The sequence below is a fragment of the Pseudophryne corroboree genome, chromosome 7, assembly GCF_028390025.1.
Source record: "Pseudophryne corroboree isolate aPseCor3 chromosome 7, aPseCor3.hap2, whole genome shotgun sequence".
Classification (NCBI taxonomy): Eukaryota; Metazoa; Chordata; class Amphibia; order Anura; family Myobatrachidae; genus Pseudophryne; species Pseudophryne corroboree.
Genome location: NC_086450.1, coordinates 314,611,378 through 314,629,074, shown reverse-complemented (window position 1 = coordinate 314,629,074; position 17,697 = coordinate 314,611,378). Strand labels below are relative to the sequence as shown.

At 48.5% G+C, this 17,697-nt stretch overlaps 1 protein-coding gene across 1 annotated transcript in view; it reads right to left on the bottom strand.

Moving 5' to 3' along the window:
* Positions 1-17,697, bottom strand: part of ATF7IP2 (activating transcription factor 7 interacting protein 2) — a 233,173-nt gene that overhangs the window by 74,963 nt on the left and 140,513 nt on the right. Inside the window, exons 6-7 of the mRNA XM_063934278.1 lie at positions 14,820-14,971; positions 1,354-1,415 (exon numbers count right to left, since the gene is read on the bottom strand). Coding sequence (XP_063790348.1) covers positions 1,354-1,415; positions 14,820-14,971 — 214 coding nt within the window. The remainder of the gene's footprint in view (positions 1-1,353; positions 1,416-14,819; positions 14,972-17,697) is intronic.

The following is a 17,697-nucleotide window of genomic DNA, read 5'->3' as shown; positions in this document are numbered from 1 at the left end:
TCCCTGAAAATAAAAAACCTAACAAAAGTCTTTTCTAGAGAAACTCAGGAGAGCTCCCCTAGTGAGTGTCCAGTCAGTCCTGGGCACAAAGTCTAACTGAGGTCTGGAGGAGGGGCATAGAGGGAGGAGCCAGTTCACACCCAGTTAAAGTCTTTTCAGTGTGCCCAAGCTCTTGCGGATCCCGTCTATACCCCATGGTCCTTTTGGAGTCCCTAGCATCCTCTAGGACGTAAGAGAAAATATGGTATCCGGTCTCTAGGTCGACCACACTTAGGTCGTCAATGTCTAGGTTGACCACTATTGGTCGACAGTAACTAGGTCGACATGTTCTAGGTCAACAGGTCAAAAGGTCAACATGAGTTTTTCAGAATTTTGTTACTTTTTCATACTTAACGATCCACGTAGACTACGACTGGGAATAGTAACCTGCGAGGGGATACGGTGCACTAATTGGGGTTCCCGGTCACTGTCAACCCTTTGACCTGTCGACCTAGAACATGTCGACCTAGAATCCCTGTCGACCAATACTAGTCAACATAGACACTGTCAACCTAAGTGTGGTCGACCTTCCATACCACCCCCCTAAAATATATGTGTATGCAGTTACATTTGATGATGCTCTGTCCAACAGATTTGATCCTTCTGGACCCATTTAGCATGGTCTACTTTTGACTATTAAGGAGAAACATTTGTAGCAGAGCAACTACGTTGCATTTCCTGCACAAGGGCAAAAATACACACAACTAAAATATTTACAATACACATGTACTGTACAAGTAATATAGCCACAGGATCTGGTCTCTCGTTACATAGATCTGTTCGTGCATAAGGTTACTGAGAAGGGAATAGATTTTCCCAAGACACCTTGGAGGTGAATTCAATTGGTTAGCTCTGTCGCAACTCCCATCTAAAGTGACTTGGAGCTATTCAGTGGTTTGGGCCGCAGGCACCCATTATTTCTTCTAACACCCTCCTGGGATGGCAAGGAGAAATCCACATAAAGTCTAGCTTTTTGGCACCCAAACTGCTGTGTCAGCAGCACAACCAGTAGTTTGCATAGGTTTAGCTGCTTCACATGGCTAATCTCTGGAGAAAAAATGGGCACTTGCAGCACAAACAAATACATAATGCCCGTCAATTTTGAAGGGAGCAGCGAGTGCTAGAAATCAATTGAATTCCCACCTTCATGCCTCCACACTTAACGATATATCGCTCATTTCTGAACAATATCGTTCATATCGCCCGTCCACATCGCTAAATGTGTAGGGCCCATAACTTAAAAGTTGGCTCATGATTCAAGTTATCTAGACAGACATCTACAAGAGAAGATTGTGTGTTATGCAGCTTTCATACCTGCATTGTCCACTTTTTTAGAAGAAATGCATGGACCGTCTGTTGCGCTTTGTTCTGCTTTGCTGAAAAGAAAATGAGTACATTAAAGTGCGTCTTACAGCAGTGGATGAAATTGTAACCATTTATGAAAGCAATATTACCAAAGAAAAATAATCAATGTTTTATGTAACTAACACTGCAGGCACAGAAATGCAGAAACAAAGTATTAAAGAAGCATTTAGGATTTTTTTCATAAAAATATGACAAACTGAAATGCTTTACATACAAATTTTCAGAATACAGTACAGTATGTTGGAGCTGAATGAAGGAGTGGGTGTATAGTGAGTTTGCTGTGATAACTACGTGGGAGGTAAATGACAAAAGGTTGCGTCAATTTTGGCGTGTACCATACATTACTAAAACAAGCATCCTACTGTATGTAACTATCAAGCATTGCGGTGTTCAAAAGACAAAATAAGAAAATATACAAATATATATTTAAATTTATACTGCATCATCATATTTATGGGGACAGGAACAAGCGAGTACGTGTCTCGGCTGAGGTGGACACTAAACAGACAACGCTATCTTTATCTCATCTTTTCCATCAATCATTGCCAATCAATAAATGATTAATTATGCCTCAGAGTGCTGTAGCCATAACAGATACACGAAAATACAATGCAATCAAGTGATCTAGCAAATGACAGGGTCAGAAACAATGAGAGCCAGGAGGGGTAAATTAGCCTCACTGCAGCCACTTGCTTGTTTCTAAGGGAAGCACTGAAAGAGGTAATTCACCAATACATAAAATCCAGTGCTCTTGTAAATCGCACTAGGTAGCTGCCACTGTGCAAGCAGCTGCAGCTCGGTCAATATGACTTTCATGTGACATTATTATTTACAATTCAAACCCCTTATAAACACCACCCACTTCATACGCTCTCTCACTCCTTAGATCCACTTTTGACATGCAATTTTTTTTTGGTAACCACCTCACTCCCACCTACAAGACTCCTCCTGTGCTGCTACTCACTTATGGAATTCCTGTCCATACTCTGTGCATTTTTACAAACTCTGACAATCCATCTCTGTATTAACTCATAGGTGGGGTTCACATTAGAATGATATGTATTCCACCTGACAAGAGGGCCAATGCACAGACAAATGGCGCAGCCATACACACTGCACAATCCAGTGTACGACCGCGCTATACAGCAGTACATCCCGCATTCTCCTTCATGGCGTCATCAGCAGGGTTGGCCTAATTGACGTGCAGCACATCATGACCACATTACACTGCATATGCGATGGTTGATAAATGGGTCCCTTGGACTTTATTGAAGTAGATCACTGATCACTTCTCATGAGGGCAGCCCCAGGGGATGGTAATTGTTGGAAGCCTGACTAGAATGAATGTTTGCATATAACTTAGCTTATTTATGTAGAATTTCTATTTCATATTTATTTAATTAAGGTGATGCAAAGGCATGAGGCTGCATCATCACTACCGGAGAGTCAGATGCCCCCAACAAACAGGCCCCTGTTACCCCGGGAGAGGCAAGCACCAGCCCCCCAAGTGAGGCAAGCACCAAAAGATCCCTGATGAGTGAGGCAAGCACCACCTCCAGCCTGAGTGAGACGGGCGCCACCACCATAGAGCCATGCACCCTCACAATCACCACTGGAGAGGCATACCCCACACCACCACCACCAGGGAGGCATACCCCACACCACCACCAGAGAGGCATGCCCCACACCACCACCAGAGAGGCATGTCCCACACAACTGCTGCCAGAGAGGCATGTGCGACCACCCAAACACCAGATAGGCAAGTGCCCCCACCACCACCGGAGAGCCATGTCCCCCCCAAACACCGGAGAGGCATACACCATCACCACCAACACTGGAGAGGCATGCACCGCTATTCCCACCATCAGAGGGGCATGCACCACCACTGGAAAATATGCTTGCAGGCACATAATGTATTATTTAAAAAATGTTTTATTAAAATATTTGTTGCATAATGATAGACCATCTGTTTTTTCCCAATTTGAGTTTCTATATGCTGAATATATTTTGGGAGCTACTGCGTCATTTACAGCATCGTTAATTGGGTTGGATAAGCATAAATTCAGTATTTCCCAGTATGGGCGCACACACAACTTTTATATTCCAAATTATGACGCATATTGGGGGGGGGGGGGGGGGGGGGGAATAAGTAACCAGCCTTATAACCGATTGCCAGTTTTATGATCTTAAAACCAATTACATAGCCCTCATGGTGTGCTTTCATATATAGGTTGCTTTAAGTAAATATCAGTTGCTTAGTGAGACATTTCCCTATGGTGTTATTACTTCACGCTGAACTGTAGGCAACACAGTTCTAATTTGTGCTTTTGTTATATCTGGAACCTGCTGATATAGGGCCTGCGCCACAGGTGATCAGAATTAAAAATAGGATTTTAATACCTACCGGTAAATCCTTTTCTCTTAGTCCGTAGAGGATGCTGGGGTCACATCAAGAACCATGGGGTATAGACGGGATCCACAGGAGACATGGGCACTTTAAGACATTCAAAGGGGTGTGAACTGGCTCCTCCCTCTATGACCCTCCTCCAGACTCCAGTTATAGAAACTGTGCCCAGGGAGACGGACATTTCGAGGAAAAGGATTTATTGTTAAACTAAGGTGAGATACATACCAGTTCAAACCTCAAGCATGCCGTACAACATGGCATTTAACACAACGCAAGTCAACGGCATGAACAACATCAGCAACAGGCTGACTACAAACGTAACACAACACGTGTGTAACCACAACTAATAACTGCAGGTAAAGTACGCACAGTGACGGGCGCCCAGCAAACTCTACGAACTAAGAAAAGGATTTACCGGTAGGTATAAAATCCTATTTTCTCATACGTCCTAGAGGATGCTGGGGTCACATCAAGAACCATGGGGTTTATACCAAAGCTCTAGAACGGGCGGGAGAGTGTGGATGACTCTGCAGCACCAATTGACCAAACATGAGTTCCTCATTCGCCAGGGTATCAAACTTGCAGAACTTCGCAAAGGTGTTTGAACCCGACCAAGTAGCTGCTCGGCAAAGTTGTAATGCCGAGACTCCCCGGGCAGCCGCCCAGGACGAGCCCACTTTCCTGGTAGAATGGGCCTTCACTGATTTCGGTAACGGCAATCCAGCCGTAGAATGAGCCTGCTGAATCGTATGACAGATCCAGCGCGCGATAGTCTGCTTGGAAGCAGGAGCCCCAATTTTATTGTGAGCATACAGGACAAACAGAGCCAGTTTTCCTAAACTGAGCCTTTCTGGCGACATAAATTTTCAAAGCTCTTACTACATCGAGAAGCTTCGATTCCAGCAAGGCGTCAGTAGCCACTGGCACCACAATAGGTTGGTTCAAGTGGAACGATGAAACCACTTTCGGCAGAAACTGCTGACGAGTCCTCAACTCTGCTCCATCTTCATGGAAGATCAAATAAGGGCTCTTGTGAGACAAGGCCGCCAATTCAGACACCCGCCTTGCGGATGCCAAGGCCAACAGCATGACCACTTTCCAAGTAAGGAATTTCAACTCTACCTTCTGTAACGGTTCAAACCAATGAGATTGAAGGAATTGCAACACCACGTTTAGATCCCATGGTGCCACAGGGGGCACAAAGGGAGGTTGGATGTGCAATACGCCTTTCACGAAGGTCTGAACTTCTGGAAGGGAGGCCAATTGTTTTTGGAAGAAAACCGATAACGCCGAAATTTGAACTTTAATTGAGCACAACTTTAGGCCTGCATCCACACCGGCTTGTAGAAAATAAGAATTTACTTACCGATAATTCTATTTCTCATAGTCCGTAGTGGATGCTGGGGACTCCGTCAGGACCATGGGGAATAGCGGGCTCCGCAGGAGACAGGGCACATCTAAAAAGCCTTTTTAGGTCACATGGTGTGTACTGGCTCCTCCCCCTATGACCCTCCTCCAAGCCTCAGTTAGGTACTGTGCCCGGACGAGCGTACACAATAAGGAAGGATCTTGAATCCCGGGTAAGACTCATACCAGCCACACCAATCACACCGTACAACTTGTGATCTGAACCCAGTTAACAGTATGATAACAAAACGAAGTAGCCTCTGAAAAGATGGCTCACAACAACAGTAATAACCCGATTTTGTAACAATAACTATGTACAAGCATTGCAGACAATCCGCACTTGGGATGGGCGCCCAGCATCCACTACGGACTATGAGAAATAGAATTATCGGTAAGTAAATTCTTATTTTCTCTAACGTCCTAGTGGATGCTGGGGACTCCGTCAGGACCATGGGGATTATACCAAAGCTCCCAAACGGGCGGGAGAGTGCGGATGACTCTGCAGCACCGAATGAGAAAACTCCAGGTCCTCTGTAGCCAGAGTATCAAATTTGTAAAATTTTACAAACGTGTTCTCCCCTGACCACGTAGCTGCTCGGCAAAGTTGTAATGCCGAGACTCCTCGGGCAGCCGCCCAAGATGAGCCCACCTTCCTTGTGGAGTGGGCCTTTACAGATTTAGGCTGTGGCACGCCTGCCACAGAATGTGCAAGTTGGATTGTGCTACAGATCCAACGTGCAATCGTCTGTTTAGACGCAGGAGCACCCATCTTGTTGGGTGCATACAATGTAAACAACGAGTCAGTTTTTCTGACTCCAGCTGTCCTTGAAATATATATTTTTAATGCTCTGACAACGTCCAGTAACTTGGAGTCCTCCAAGTCGCTAGTAGCCGCAGGCACCACAATAGGCTGGTTTAAGTGAAATGCCGAAACCACCTTAGGGAGAAATTGAGGACGCGTCCTCAATTCTGCCCTGTCCGAATGGAATATCAGATATGGGCTCTTGTATGACAAAGCTGCCAACTCTGAAACTCTCCTGGCAGAAGCCAGGGCCAACAGCATGGTTACCTTCCATGTAAGGTATTTTAATTCTACCGATTTTAACGGCTCAAACCAATGAGATTTGAGAAAATTTAGAACCACGTTCAAATCCCACGGTGCCACTGGAGGCACTATTGGGGGTTGTATATGTAGTACACCTTTGACAAAAGTTTGTACTTCAGGCACTGACGCCAATTCCTTCTGGAAGAAAATTGATAAGGCCGAAATTTGAACTTTAATAGACCCCAATTTTAGGCCCATAGACAATCCTGCTTGCAGGAAATGTAAGAATCGACCCAATTGAAATTCTTCCGTTGGAGCCTTCTTGGCCTCACACCACGCAACATATTTTCGCCAAATGCGGTGATAATGTTGTACAGTCACTTCCTTCCTAGCCTTAATCAAGGTAGGAATAACTTCCTCTGGAATGCCCTTTTCTTTTAGAATCCGGCGTTCAACCGCCATGCCGTCAAACGCAGACGCGGTAAGTCTTGGAACATACAAGGTCCCTGCTGAAGCAGATCCCTTCTCAGAGGTAGAGGCCACGGATCCTCCGTGAGCATCTCTTGAAGTTCCGGATACCAAGTTCTCCTTGGCCAGTCCGGAGCCACCAGTATCGTTCTTACTCCTCTTTTCCGTATAATTCTCAGCACCTTTGGTATGAGAGGCAGAGGAGGGAACACATACACTGATTGGTACACCCACGGTGTTACCAGAGCGTCCACAGCTATTGCCTGAGGGTCTCTTGACCTGGCGCAATACCTGTCCAATTTTTTGTTGAGGCGAGACGCCATCATGTCTACCTTTGGTTTTTCCCAACGGTTCACAATCATGTGGAAAACTTCTGGATGAAGTCCCCACTCTCCCGGGTGAAGGTCGTGTCTGCTGAGGAAATCTGCTTCCCAGTTGTCCACTCCCGGGATGAACACTGCTGACAGTGCTATGACATGATTCTCCGCCCAGCGCAGAATCCTTGCCGCTTCTGCCATTGCACTCCTGCTTCTCGTGCCGCCTTGTCGGTTTACGTGGGCGACTGCCGTGATGTTGTCGGACTGGATCAACACCGGCTGACCCTGAAGCAGCGGTTTTGCCAGACTTAGAGCATTGTAGATCGCTCTTAGCTCCAGTATATTTATGTGAAGAGACGTCTCCAGGCTTGACCACACGCCCTGGAAGTTTCTTCCCTTTGTGACTGCTCCCCAACCTCGTAGGCTGGCATCCGTAGTCACCAGGACCCAGTCCTGTATGCCGAATCTGCGGCCCACTAACAGATGGGCAGTCTGCAGCCACCACAGGAGAGACAACCTTGTTCTTGGTGACAGTGCTATCCGCTGATGCATGTGCAGATGCGATCCGGACCATTTGTCCAGCAGATCCCACTGAAATGTCCGTGCATGGAATCTGCCGAATGGAATCGCTTCGTACGAAGCCACCATCTTTCCCAGGACTCTTGTGCATTGATGTACTGACACCGTTCCTGGTTTTAGGAGGTTCCTGACAAGTTCGGATAACTCCCTTGCTTTCTCCTCCGGGAGAAACACCTTTTTCTGAACCGTGTCCAGAATCATTCCCAGGAACAGCAGACGAGTTGTCGGGGTCAATTGAGATTTTGGAAGATTCAGAATCCACCCGTGTTGCTGGAGCACTACCTGGGTTAGTGCTACACCGACTTCCAGCTGTTCTCTGGACTTTGCCCTTATCAGGAGATCGTCCAAGTAAGGGATAATTAATACGCCTTTTCTTCGTAGAAGAACCATCATTTCGGTCATTACCTTGGTAAAGACCCGAGGGGCCGTAGACAAACCAAATGGCATCGTTTGAAACTGATAATGACAGTCTTGTATCACGAACCTGAGATACCCTTGGTGTGAGGGGTAAATTGGGACATGCAGATAAGCATCCTTTATGTCCAGGGACACCATGAAGTCCCCGTCTTCCAGATTCGCTATCACTGCTCTGAGTGACTCCATCTTGAACTTGAATTTCTGTATGTACAGGTTCAAGGATTTCAGATTTAGAATAGGTCTTACCGAACCGTCCGGCTTCGGTACCACAAATAGTGTGGAATAATACCCCTTTCCCTGTTGTAGGAGGGGTACCTTGACTATCACCTGCTGAGAATACAGCTTGTGAATGGCTTCCAAAACCGACGTCCTTTCTGAGGGAGACGTTGGTAAAGCAGACTTTAGGAACCGGCGAGGGGGAAACCTTTCGAACTCCAGCATGTAACCCTGAGATATTATCTGCAGGACCCACGGGTCCACTTGTGAGTGAGCCCATTGATTGCTGAAAATCTTGAGTCGACCCCCCACCGTTCCTGGGTCCGCTTGTAAAGCCCCAGCGTCATGCTGATGGCTTTGTAGAAGCCGGGGCGGGCTTCTGTTCCTGGGCAGGGGCTGCGTGCTGCCCTTTCTTACCCTTTCCTCTGCCTCTCGGCAGATAAGACTGTCCTTTTGGTCGCTTTTTATAGGAGCGAAAGGACTGCGGCTGAAAAGACGGTGTCTTTTTCTGTTGTGAAGGGGTCTGAGGTAAAAAGGTGGATTTGCCGGCAGTTGCCGTGGTCACCAGGTCCGAAAGACCGACCCCAAACAATTCCTCTCCTTTATATGGCAATACTTCCATATGCCTCTTGGAATCCGCATCACCTGACCACTGTCGCGTCCATAAACTTCTTCTAGCAGATATGGACATCGCGCTTACTCTTGATGCTAAAGTACAAACATCCCTCTGAGCATCTCGCATATAAAGAAAAGCATCCTTTAATTGCTCTAGAGTCAATAAAATACTGTCCCTATCCAGGGTCTCAATATTTTCAGTCAGAGAATCCAACCACACTACCCCAGCACTGCACATCCAGGCTGAGGCTATTGCCGGTCGCAGTATAACACCCGTATGTGTGTATATACTCTTCAGTGTAGTTTCCAGCCTCCTATCTGCTGGATCCTTGAGGGCGGCCGTATCAGGAGACGGCAACGCCACTTGCTTTGATAAACGTGTGAGCGCCTTATCCACCTTAGGGGGTGATTCCCAGCGCGCCCTAACCTCTGGTGGGAAAGGGTATAATGCCAACAACTTCTTTGAAATTAGCATTTTTCTATCGGGGGTAACCCACGCTTCATCACACACATCATTCAATTCCTCTGATTCTGGGAAAAATACAGGTAGTTTTTTCACCCCCCACATAATACCCCTTTTTGAGGTACCAGTAGTATCAGAGAGCTGCAAAGCCTCCTTCATTGCCGTGATCATATAACGTGTGGCCCTATTGGAAAATACGTTTACTTCCTCACCGTCGACACTAGATTCATCTGTGTCGGTACCCGTGTCGACTGACTGAGGTAAGGGACGTTTTACAGCCCCTGACGGTGTCTGAGATGCCTGAACCGGTACTAACTGGTTTGCCGGGCGTCTCATTTCGTCAACTGACTTTTGTAATGTGCTGACATTATCACGTAATTCCATAACCAAAGCCATCCATTCCGGTGTCGACTCCCTAGGGGGTGACATTACCATCATCGGCAATTGCTCTGCCTCCACACCAACTTCGTCCTCATACATGTCGACACACACGTACCGACACACACAGCAGCCACACAGTGAATGCTCTATTGAAGACAGGACCCTCCTAGCCCTTTGGGGAGACAGAGGGAGAGTTTGCCAGCACACACCAAAAGCGCTATACTGTATATAACAACCCTAGAAGGTGTTGTTTCTATATATGCGCTCTCAATATATATTTATATCGCCAATTTATGCCCCCCCTCTCTTTGTTACCCTGTTTCTGTAGTGCAGTGCAGGGGAGAGTCGTGGGAGCCTTCCTCACCAGCGGAGCCGTGCAGGAAAATGGCGCCGAGTGCTGAGGAGAATAAGCTCCGCCCCTTTTCCGGCGGGCTTTTCTCCCGGTTTTTCTAATAAACTGGCCTGGGTTAAATACATACATATAGCCTTAATGGCTATATGTGATGTATTTATTTGCCTCTAAGGTACTCTATATTGCTGCCCAGGGCGCCCCCAGCAGCGCCCTGCACCCTCCGTGACCGAGATCTGTGAGCCGTGTAGCAACAATGGCGCACAGCTGCAGTGCTGTGCGCTACCTCTATGAAGACTGAAGTCTTCTGCCGCCTGTTTCCGGACCTCCGTTCTGCCGTTCTTCAGCGTCTGTAAGGGGGATCGGCGGCGCGGCTCCGGGACGAACCCCAGGCTGACCTGTGTTCCGACTCCCTCTGGAGCTCAGTGTCCAGTAGCCTAAGACTTCAATCCTCCTGCAGGCAGGTGAGTTGCAAGTCTCTCCCCTAAGTCCCTCGTTGCAGTGCTCCTGTCGCCAGCAGGAGACACTGATTAGAAACCTAAAAAAAACTTTTCTAACTAGCTCTTTAAGAGAGCCACCTAGATTGCACCCTCTCGGACGGGCACAAAAACCTAACTGAGGCTTGGAGGAGGGTCATAGGGGGAGGAGCCAGTACACACCATGTGACCTAAAAAGGCTTTTTAGATGTGCCCTGTCTCCTGCGGAGCCCGCTATTCCCCATGGTCCTGACGGAGTCCCCAGCATCCACTAGGACGTTAGAGAAAATGGAGAAAACATCCTAACTGAAATTCTTCCGTAGGAGCTTTTTTGGATTCACACCAAGACACGCATTTTCTCCAAATACGGTGGTAATGTTTAAACGTTACTCCTTTCCTGGCCTGAATAAGAGTGGGGATGACTTCCTTGGGAATACCCTTTCGGGCTAGGATCCGACGTTCAACCTCCAAGCCGTCAAACAAAGTCGCGGTAAGTCTTGGAACACGCACGGCCCCTGCTGTAACAGATCCTCCCTCAGAGGAAGAGGCCAGGGATCTCCTATGAGTAATTCCTGAAGATCTGGATACCAAGCCCTTCTTGGCCGATCTGGAACAATGAGGATCGCTTGAACCTTTGTTCTTCTTATGATCTTTATCACTTTTGGAATGAGTGGAAGCGGAGGAAACACATACACCGACCGAAACACCCACGGTGTCACTAGGGTGTCCACTGCTATTGCTTGAGAGTCTCTTGACCTGGAACAATATCTCTGAAGTTTCTTGTTGAGGCGAGACACCATGTCTATTTGAGGAATTCCCCAAAGACTTATCACTTCTGCAAAGACCTCTTGATGAAGACCCCACTCTCCAGGATGGAGATCGTGTCTGCTGAGGAAGTCTGCTTCCCAGTTGTCCACTCCTGGAATGAAGATCGCTGATAGAGCGCTTGTATGCCTTTCCGCCCAACGGAGCACCTTTGTGGCCTCTGCCATTGCCGCTCTGCCTTTTGTTCCGCCCTGGCGGTTTATGTACGCTACTGCTGTTATGTTGTCCAAATGAATCAAGACGGGCCTATTGCAAAGATGTTCCGCTTGCAGAAGGCCGTTGTAAATGGCCCTTAATTCCAGAACGTTTATGTGTAGACACATTTCCTGGCTTGACCATATTCCCTGGAAGCTTTCCCCCTGCGTGACTGCTCCCCAGCCTCGGAGACTCGCATCTGTGGTCACTAAGATCCAGTCCTGGATACCGAACCTGCGTCCCTCTAGGAGGTGAGAGCTGTGCAGCCACCACAGGAGTGATACTCTGGTCTTGGAGGACAGGATTATCCTTTGGTGCATGTGCAGATGGGACCCGGACCACTTGTCCAATAGGTCCCACTGAAACACTCTGGCATGGAATCTGCCAAACTGAATGGCCTCGTAGGCCGCCACCATCTTCCCCAGCAACCCAGTGCATTGATGAATCGATACTCGTGCTGGTTTCAGAATTTGTTTGACCAGGTTCTGAATTTCCAGAGCCTTTTCCACTGGGAGGAAAACTCTCTGTAATTCTGTGTCCAGAATCATTCCCAAAAACGACAGCCGTCTCGTCGGAACCAACTGCGATTTTGGCAAGTTTAGGAGCCAACCATGTTGCTGCAGAATCGTCAGGGAGAGCGTAATCTTCTGCAGTAATTGTTCCCTGGATCTCGCCTTTATCAGGAGATCGTCCAAGTACGGGATAATTGTGACTCCTTGTTTGCGCAGGAGAACCATCATTTCGGCCATTACTTTGGTGAAAACCCTCGGAGCTGTGGACAGACCAAACGGCAACGTCTGAAACTGGTAATGACAATCCTGAACTGCAAACCTCAGGTAAGCCTGATGTGGAGGATAAATGGGAACATGTAAGTAGGCATCCTTTATGTCTACCGACACCATAAAATCCCCCTCCTCCAGACTGGAGATCACAGCCCGGAGAGATTCCATCTTAAATTTAAATTTTCTCAGGTAGAAATTGAGGGATTTGAGGTTGAGGATTGGTCTGACTGAGCAGTCTGGCTTCGGGACAACGCAAAGGCTCGAATAAAAGCCTTCTCCCTGTTGCGACGGGGGAACCCTGACAATGACTTGATTGTGACACAATTTTTGTATTGCGGCGCATACCACTTCCCTGTCTGGAAGAGAAGCTGGTAAGGCTGATTTGAAAAATCGCTGAGGGGGGACGTCTTGAAACTCCAGTTTGTACCCTTGGGACACTATTTCTAAACCCATGGGTCCAGGGCCGAACGAGCCCAGAACTGACTGAAGAGTCTGAGACGTGCCCCCACCGGTGCGGACTCCCGCAGAGGAGCCCCAGTGTCATGCGGTGGACTTGGCAGAAGCCGGGGAGGACTTCTGCTCCTGGGAACCGGCCACGGCGGGTGATCATTTACCTTTTCCCTTTCCTCTAGTAGCAAGGAAGGAAGACCCTCGGCCCCTTCTCTATTTATTGGGCTGAAAGGACTGCATCTGATAGTGGTGTGCTTTCTTTTGTAGTGCAGGCACATAAGGTAAAAATGATGACTTACCCGCGGTAGCCGTAGATACCAAGTCAGCGAGGCCGTCACCAAACACACCACCTTTATACGGTAGAGACTCCATAGCTTTCTTAGAGTCAGCATCAGCATTCCACTGATGAATCCACAATGCTCTCCTCGCTGAGACTGCCATGGCATTGGCCCGTGAGCCCAAGAGGCCAATATCTCTTGCAGCTTCCTTTAGGTAGACTGCAGCGTCCCTGATATGACCTAGTGTCAAAAGAATGCTATCCCTATCCAGGGTATCCATTTCAGATGACAAGTTATCTGCCCATTTTTCGATAGCACTACTCACCCACGCAGATGCAATGGCTGGTCTGAGTAGCGTACCTGTGGTTACATAAATGGATTTCAATGTAGTTTCCTGTCTACGAGCCGCAGGATCCTTTAGGGCTGCCGTGTCAGGGGATGGGAAAGCCACCTTTTTGGACAGCCGTGACAGAGCTTTGTCCACAATGGGGGTGACTCCCATTTTTCCCTAGCCCCAGAGGGAAACAGATACGCCACTACAATCCTTTTGGGAATCTGAAACTTTTTGTCAGGACTTTCCCAAACCTTTTCACAAAGTGCGTTCAGTTCATGAGAGGAAGGAAATGTTACCTCAGGTTTCTTCCCTTTATACATACAGACCCTAGTATCAGGAACAGTAGGGTCCTCAGTGATATGTAATACATCTTTTACAGCCACAATCATGTACTGAATGCTCTTTGCCAGTTTTGGCTCTAATCTGGCATCACTATAGTCGACACTTGAGTCAGTGTCCGTGTCGGTATCCGTGTCTGCCAGCTGGGCAAATGAACGTTTTTGTGACCCCGAGAGGGTCTGGACTTGAAACAACACATCCTCTACGGATTTCTTCCAAGCCTGGTTCCGAGACTCAGATTTATCCAATCTTTTATTTATCAGAGCCACATTTGCATTCAAAGCACTCAAAACATTCACCCAATCAGGTGTCGGCATTTGTGTCCCTACAGAGTCTCCTCCTGGGAAGAGCACTCCGCCTCAGACATGCCGACACACGTGCACCCACCACACGCAGATACACTGGGCCTATGGGGGACAGACCCACAGTAAAGCCTGTCAGAGAGACACAGAGGGAGATATTGCCAGCTCACACCCCAGCGCCTAATCCCGGTCTGAAAACACTACAGACAATGTCCCAGACCTGCAGCGCTTTTATAAGTTAATATAATGCACCAAAACCACTGTGCCCCCCCTGTTTTGCACCCTGTTACTTGTACAGCAGTGTGAGGAAGGACCAGCGTCTCTGCAGCCTTGTGTAGAGAAAATGGCGCCGGGCTGTGTGCTGTGAGGGCTAAGCCCCACCCCCGTAATGGGGCGCTTCAGACCCGCTCTTTTTTAAAACTTTTTTATACTGGCGGGGGTCCGGACAGTGCCCTGGCACTTAGTCCGCTCTTGCCAGGTAGTTATGTGAGGTTAGAATGCTGCCCAGGGCAAATGACTGTGCTGGCCAATAGCTACCTACTAGACTGTGCGGTCACATCCGCCCAGGCTCAGCATCTGCTTTTGCAGAAGTTGCATTCAGAGTCTGGGAGGGACGACGACAGCACAGTCTATGTCTGCAGCCTAGGTGAGGGTCCCAAGAAGTACAGCATTAGGGCCTGAGAATGCTCCTGACAGCACTGATCAGATATGGAACAGGAAAAATGTGCAGCTTATAAAAACAATTAATTGGTAGATGTGAATAAACTCACCTCTGCTGTCCAGATTCATGGTCACTAAGTACTACAAGCTCCATGCGGTTAGTGTCCACACTTTGTGTAGAAGGCTTTCTTGAGGGAGGTATTTCAGATTCCGCAGATGGAGTGATATTAGAAACACTAGGTGTTGTCTCTGTTGTAGGAAGCTGCAAAGCCAGAGTATTAAATAAATGCTTTAAAAAGGTTGCAATATGGCATGTCATAACTTTATAACAGTTCTAAGGATTCCATTTATCAACAATGCTTCCAGCAGGCAGAATATTTCATTTAATGTCACAGTAATACTAATGAATATGCTGCCGGTATTTAACATTACTTACCCTTCTGTCAAGGTCCAACAACGTCCTCTTCGTCTACAGTGTCCTCCACTGACCTACCATTGCCAGTGCTAAGCTGTTGTGAAATATGCATGGGAATTGCAATTTCACCTGGCGGGAATTTAGCTATGCCGGAAGGGGACCTTATTGCTAATGCCATCCATAGATGGTATAAGCAGTACAGTGACAAACAGCAGTAAGCTAAACTTGCTGCTGTTTGTTAAACACTGAACAAAGGCGTGGCTACGACGGCTGAGGAGTAAGCAGCAGAACTCGGGAGCTCCCCGGCCACCAAACTCCTGCAACCGATCCTGATCCTCCTCTGGTGTCTCTGCCCGGCCGGAATCTTCACCACAAGCTGTGGACACCGGCGGGCACCTTTTTCCGCGATCTCCGGGACCCGTGGAGCGGCGTTTCTGACCTCCGGCCCTGCGGCCTACATCTCCTCCGGATCCCCGGCCTCGATTTCGGCGGCCTCGACCGCGGGTCGCCCGGAGCTAGAGCGGCGGGCTGCTGCTGCCGCCGGACGCCACGGGGAGACTGCACACAGGGGGTTACCTCTCTTCTGCCTGTCGGGCTGTGGCTTGGAGCCCTGTTAGCCGGAGAAACTGCAGGTACTCCTGGGGAAGGGGAAGGGGCACGGCGGCCATCTTAGAAGCTGCTTATATGGCCTGCTGCCTGCGCCTGGACATATGAAGAGCTGCCTGTTGGGATTCTCATGTGCCTTGTGAACAATAACTAGTGGATTCTAAGGGCTGCTGCTGGGACTCTCCTGGGCCCTGTGAACTATCAATATCTATATTATCTATATTAACTCAGCATGTTGTTGGAAGCGCAGTCAGATGTTCCCGCTGCACAGCTCTCCCATTCTGTCACATAGGAGCTGTATATAGATTGGAACTGACTACACTGCTGTACTGCACTGATATCCTACAGGGTACTACATACCAATATCCTACACTTGCCTCCCGGAATTGCTGCAGGATCTTCCCTCTTCAATATTCCCATCCGTATTGTTGCTTTTACACAAGCCTGTATTTTCTATCCATTGATATTTTGGCCTACGGACAGGGCACGGCTGTTTCCCGCCACTGATTGTATACGTCCTTGCTGCTACCACCTTCTAACTACACTTTTGTTCTGAAAACCCTGCCCTGGGGTGAGTGTGACTGCTCCTGTCCAATATGGTTAAGGGCGGCCAGAGCACGGCCGCGGCCAAACTAGAAAGATATGCCAGGCAACCCACTCCCAGGGTGTCATCGGCTCCTTCTCAGGGAACCTCTCCAACCCACTCGAACTCCCCCTCTGCATCTGCGGCCGGTTCCCCAGAGGCGGCGGAGGCACCGTCTATTCAACAGGTGCTGGAGGCTATAGCTGGCATTGAACAGCGTCTCTCCGATAAGATGGAAAAGGTGCAGTGCGACCTCTCCTTGCTCCGACAAGATGTTCAGCGTATCCGTGAGAGAGTGGGTGAGGCGGAGACACGGGTCTCCAACCTGGAAGATATGTGTGGCCCCCTAAAGCAGTCCATATCCACGGTGACCCAGCAGGTTTCCTCCCTCCAGACCAAGCTTTTAGACATGGAGGGAAGGCTGCGCAGGAATAACGTCAGATTTGTAGGCCTGCCTGAAAGAGAAGAGGGCTCGCAGCCGGAGGACTTCCTCGAATCTTGGCTTAAGGAGATGTATGGCGCCGAGTCCTTTACGGCCCAATTCACGGTGGAGCGTGCACATAGGATACCATCTCGGCCGCTACCTCCTGGTGCCCTTCCTCGCACCTTCATCGCCAAATTCCTGCATTATAAGGACCGGGACTCAGTTCTTCGCCTAGGCCCTACAAAGGGCCCGTTGGTCCGTAATGGAGTCAAGGTGTCGGCCTTCCCGGACTTTGCCGCAGACGTCCAGAAGGATCGGGCCCAGTTTATGCCCATTAAACGGCGTCTGCGAGACCTCAACATCCAGTATTCCATGCTGTTTCCTTCAAGGCTCCGGGTTGTGGCGGATGGGGAGACCAAGTTTTTTAATTCCCCCAGGGAGGCGGCACAATGGCTGGACAGATTTGCACCAGGTGCTCGACAGCTGGCTCCGGACTGATCTCCTGCGTTGCAGATGCTGGGCTTAGATTACCGGAGGGAACGATCTTAGATCGGGGAGCCCCCCTAATTTGCATTGGTGGCTCAAGACTTTTACATCCAAGTGTTGTTGGCTAGAAGAGGGTTAGAGATTTAGTTGAGAATCTAGGCCTTCTTAGCGCTTGGTAGTTTGGGCTGTTGGTTTGGGATATAAGTATGCCGGTGTTCTGGGGGGTGTACGGGGAGGGGAGGGATAATTGGGAAGCTGCCGGTTGCGGCTCCCCTTGCTGCTGTTTTTGGTTTTCTTGCTTTAGTTTGTTATTTTTCTTACCTAAGTTTTTTCTGAAGCAAGGATGTTTACTAGTTCAGACGCTGTGGATTATAACGCAGGGCTTATATACGTCATGTGTTGCTGGTATTAATGATGTTGGTTCTCAGTTATATTTTGGGAAATGTCTATCCGGGAGGTACATAAAGTCTACGT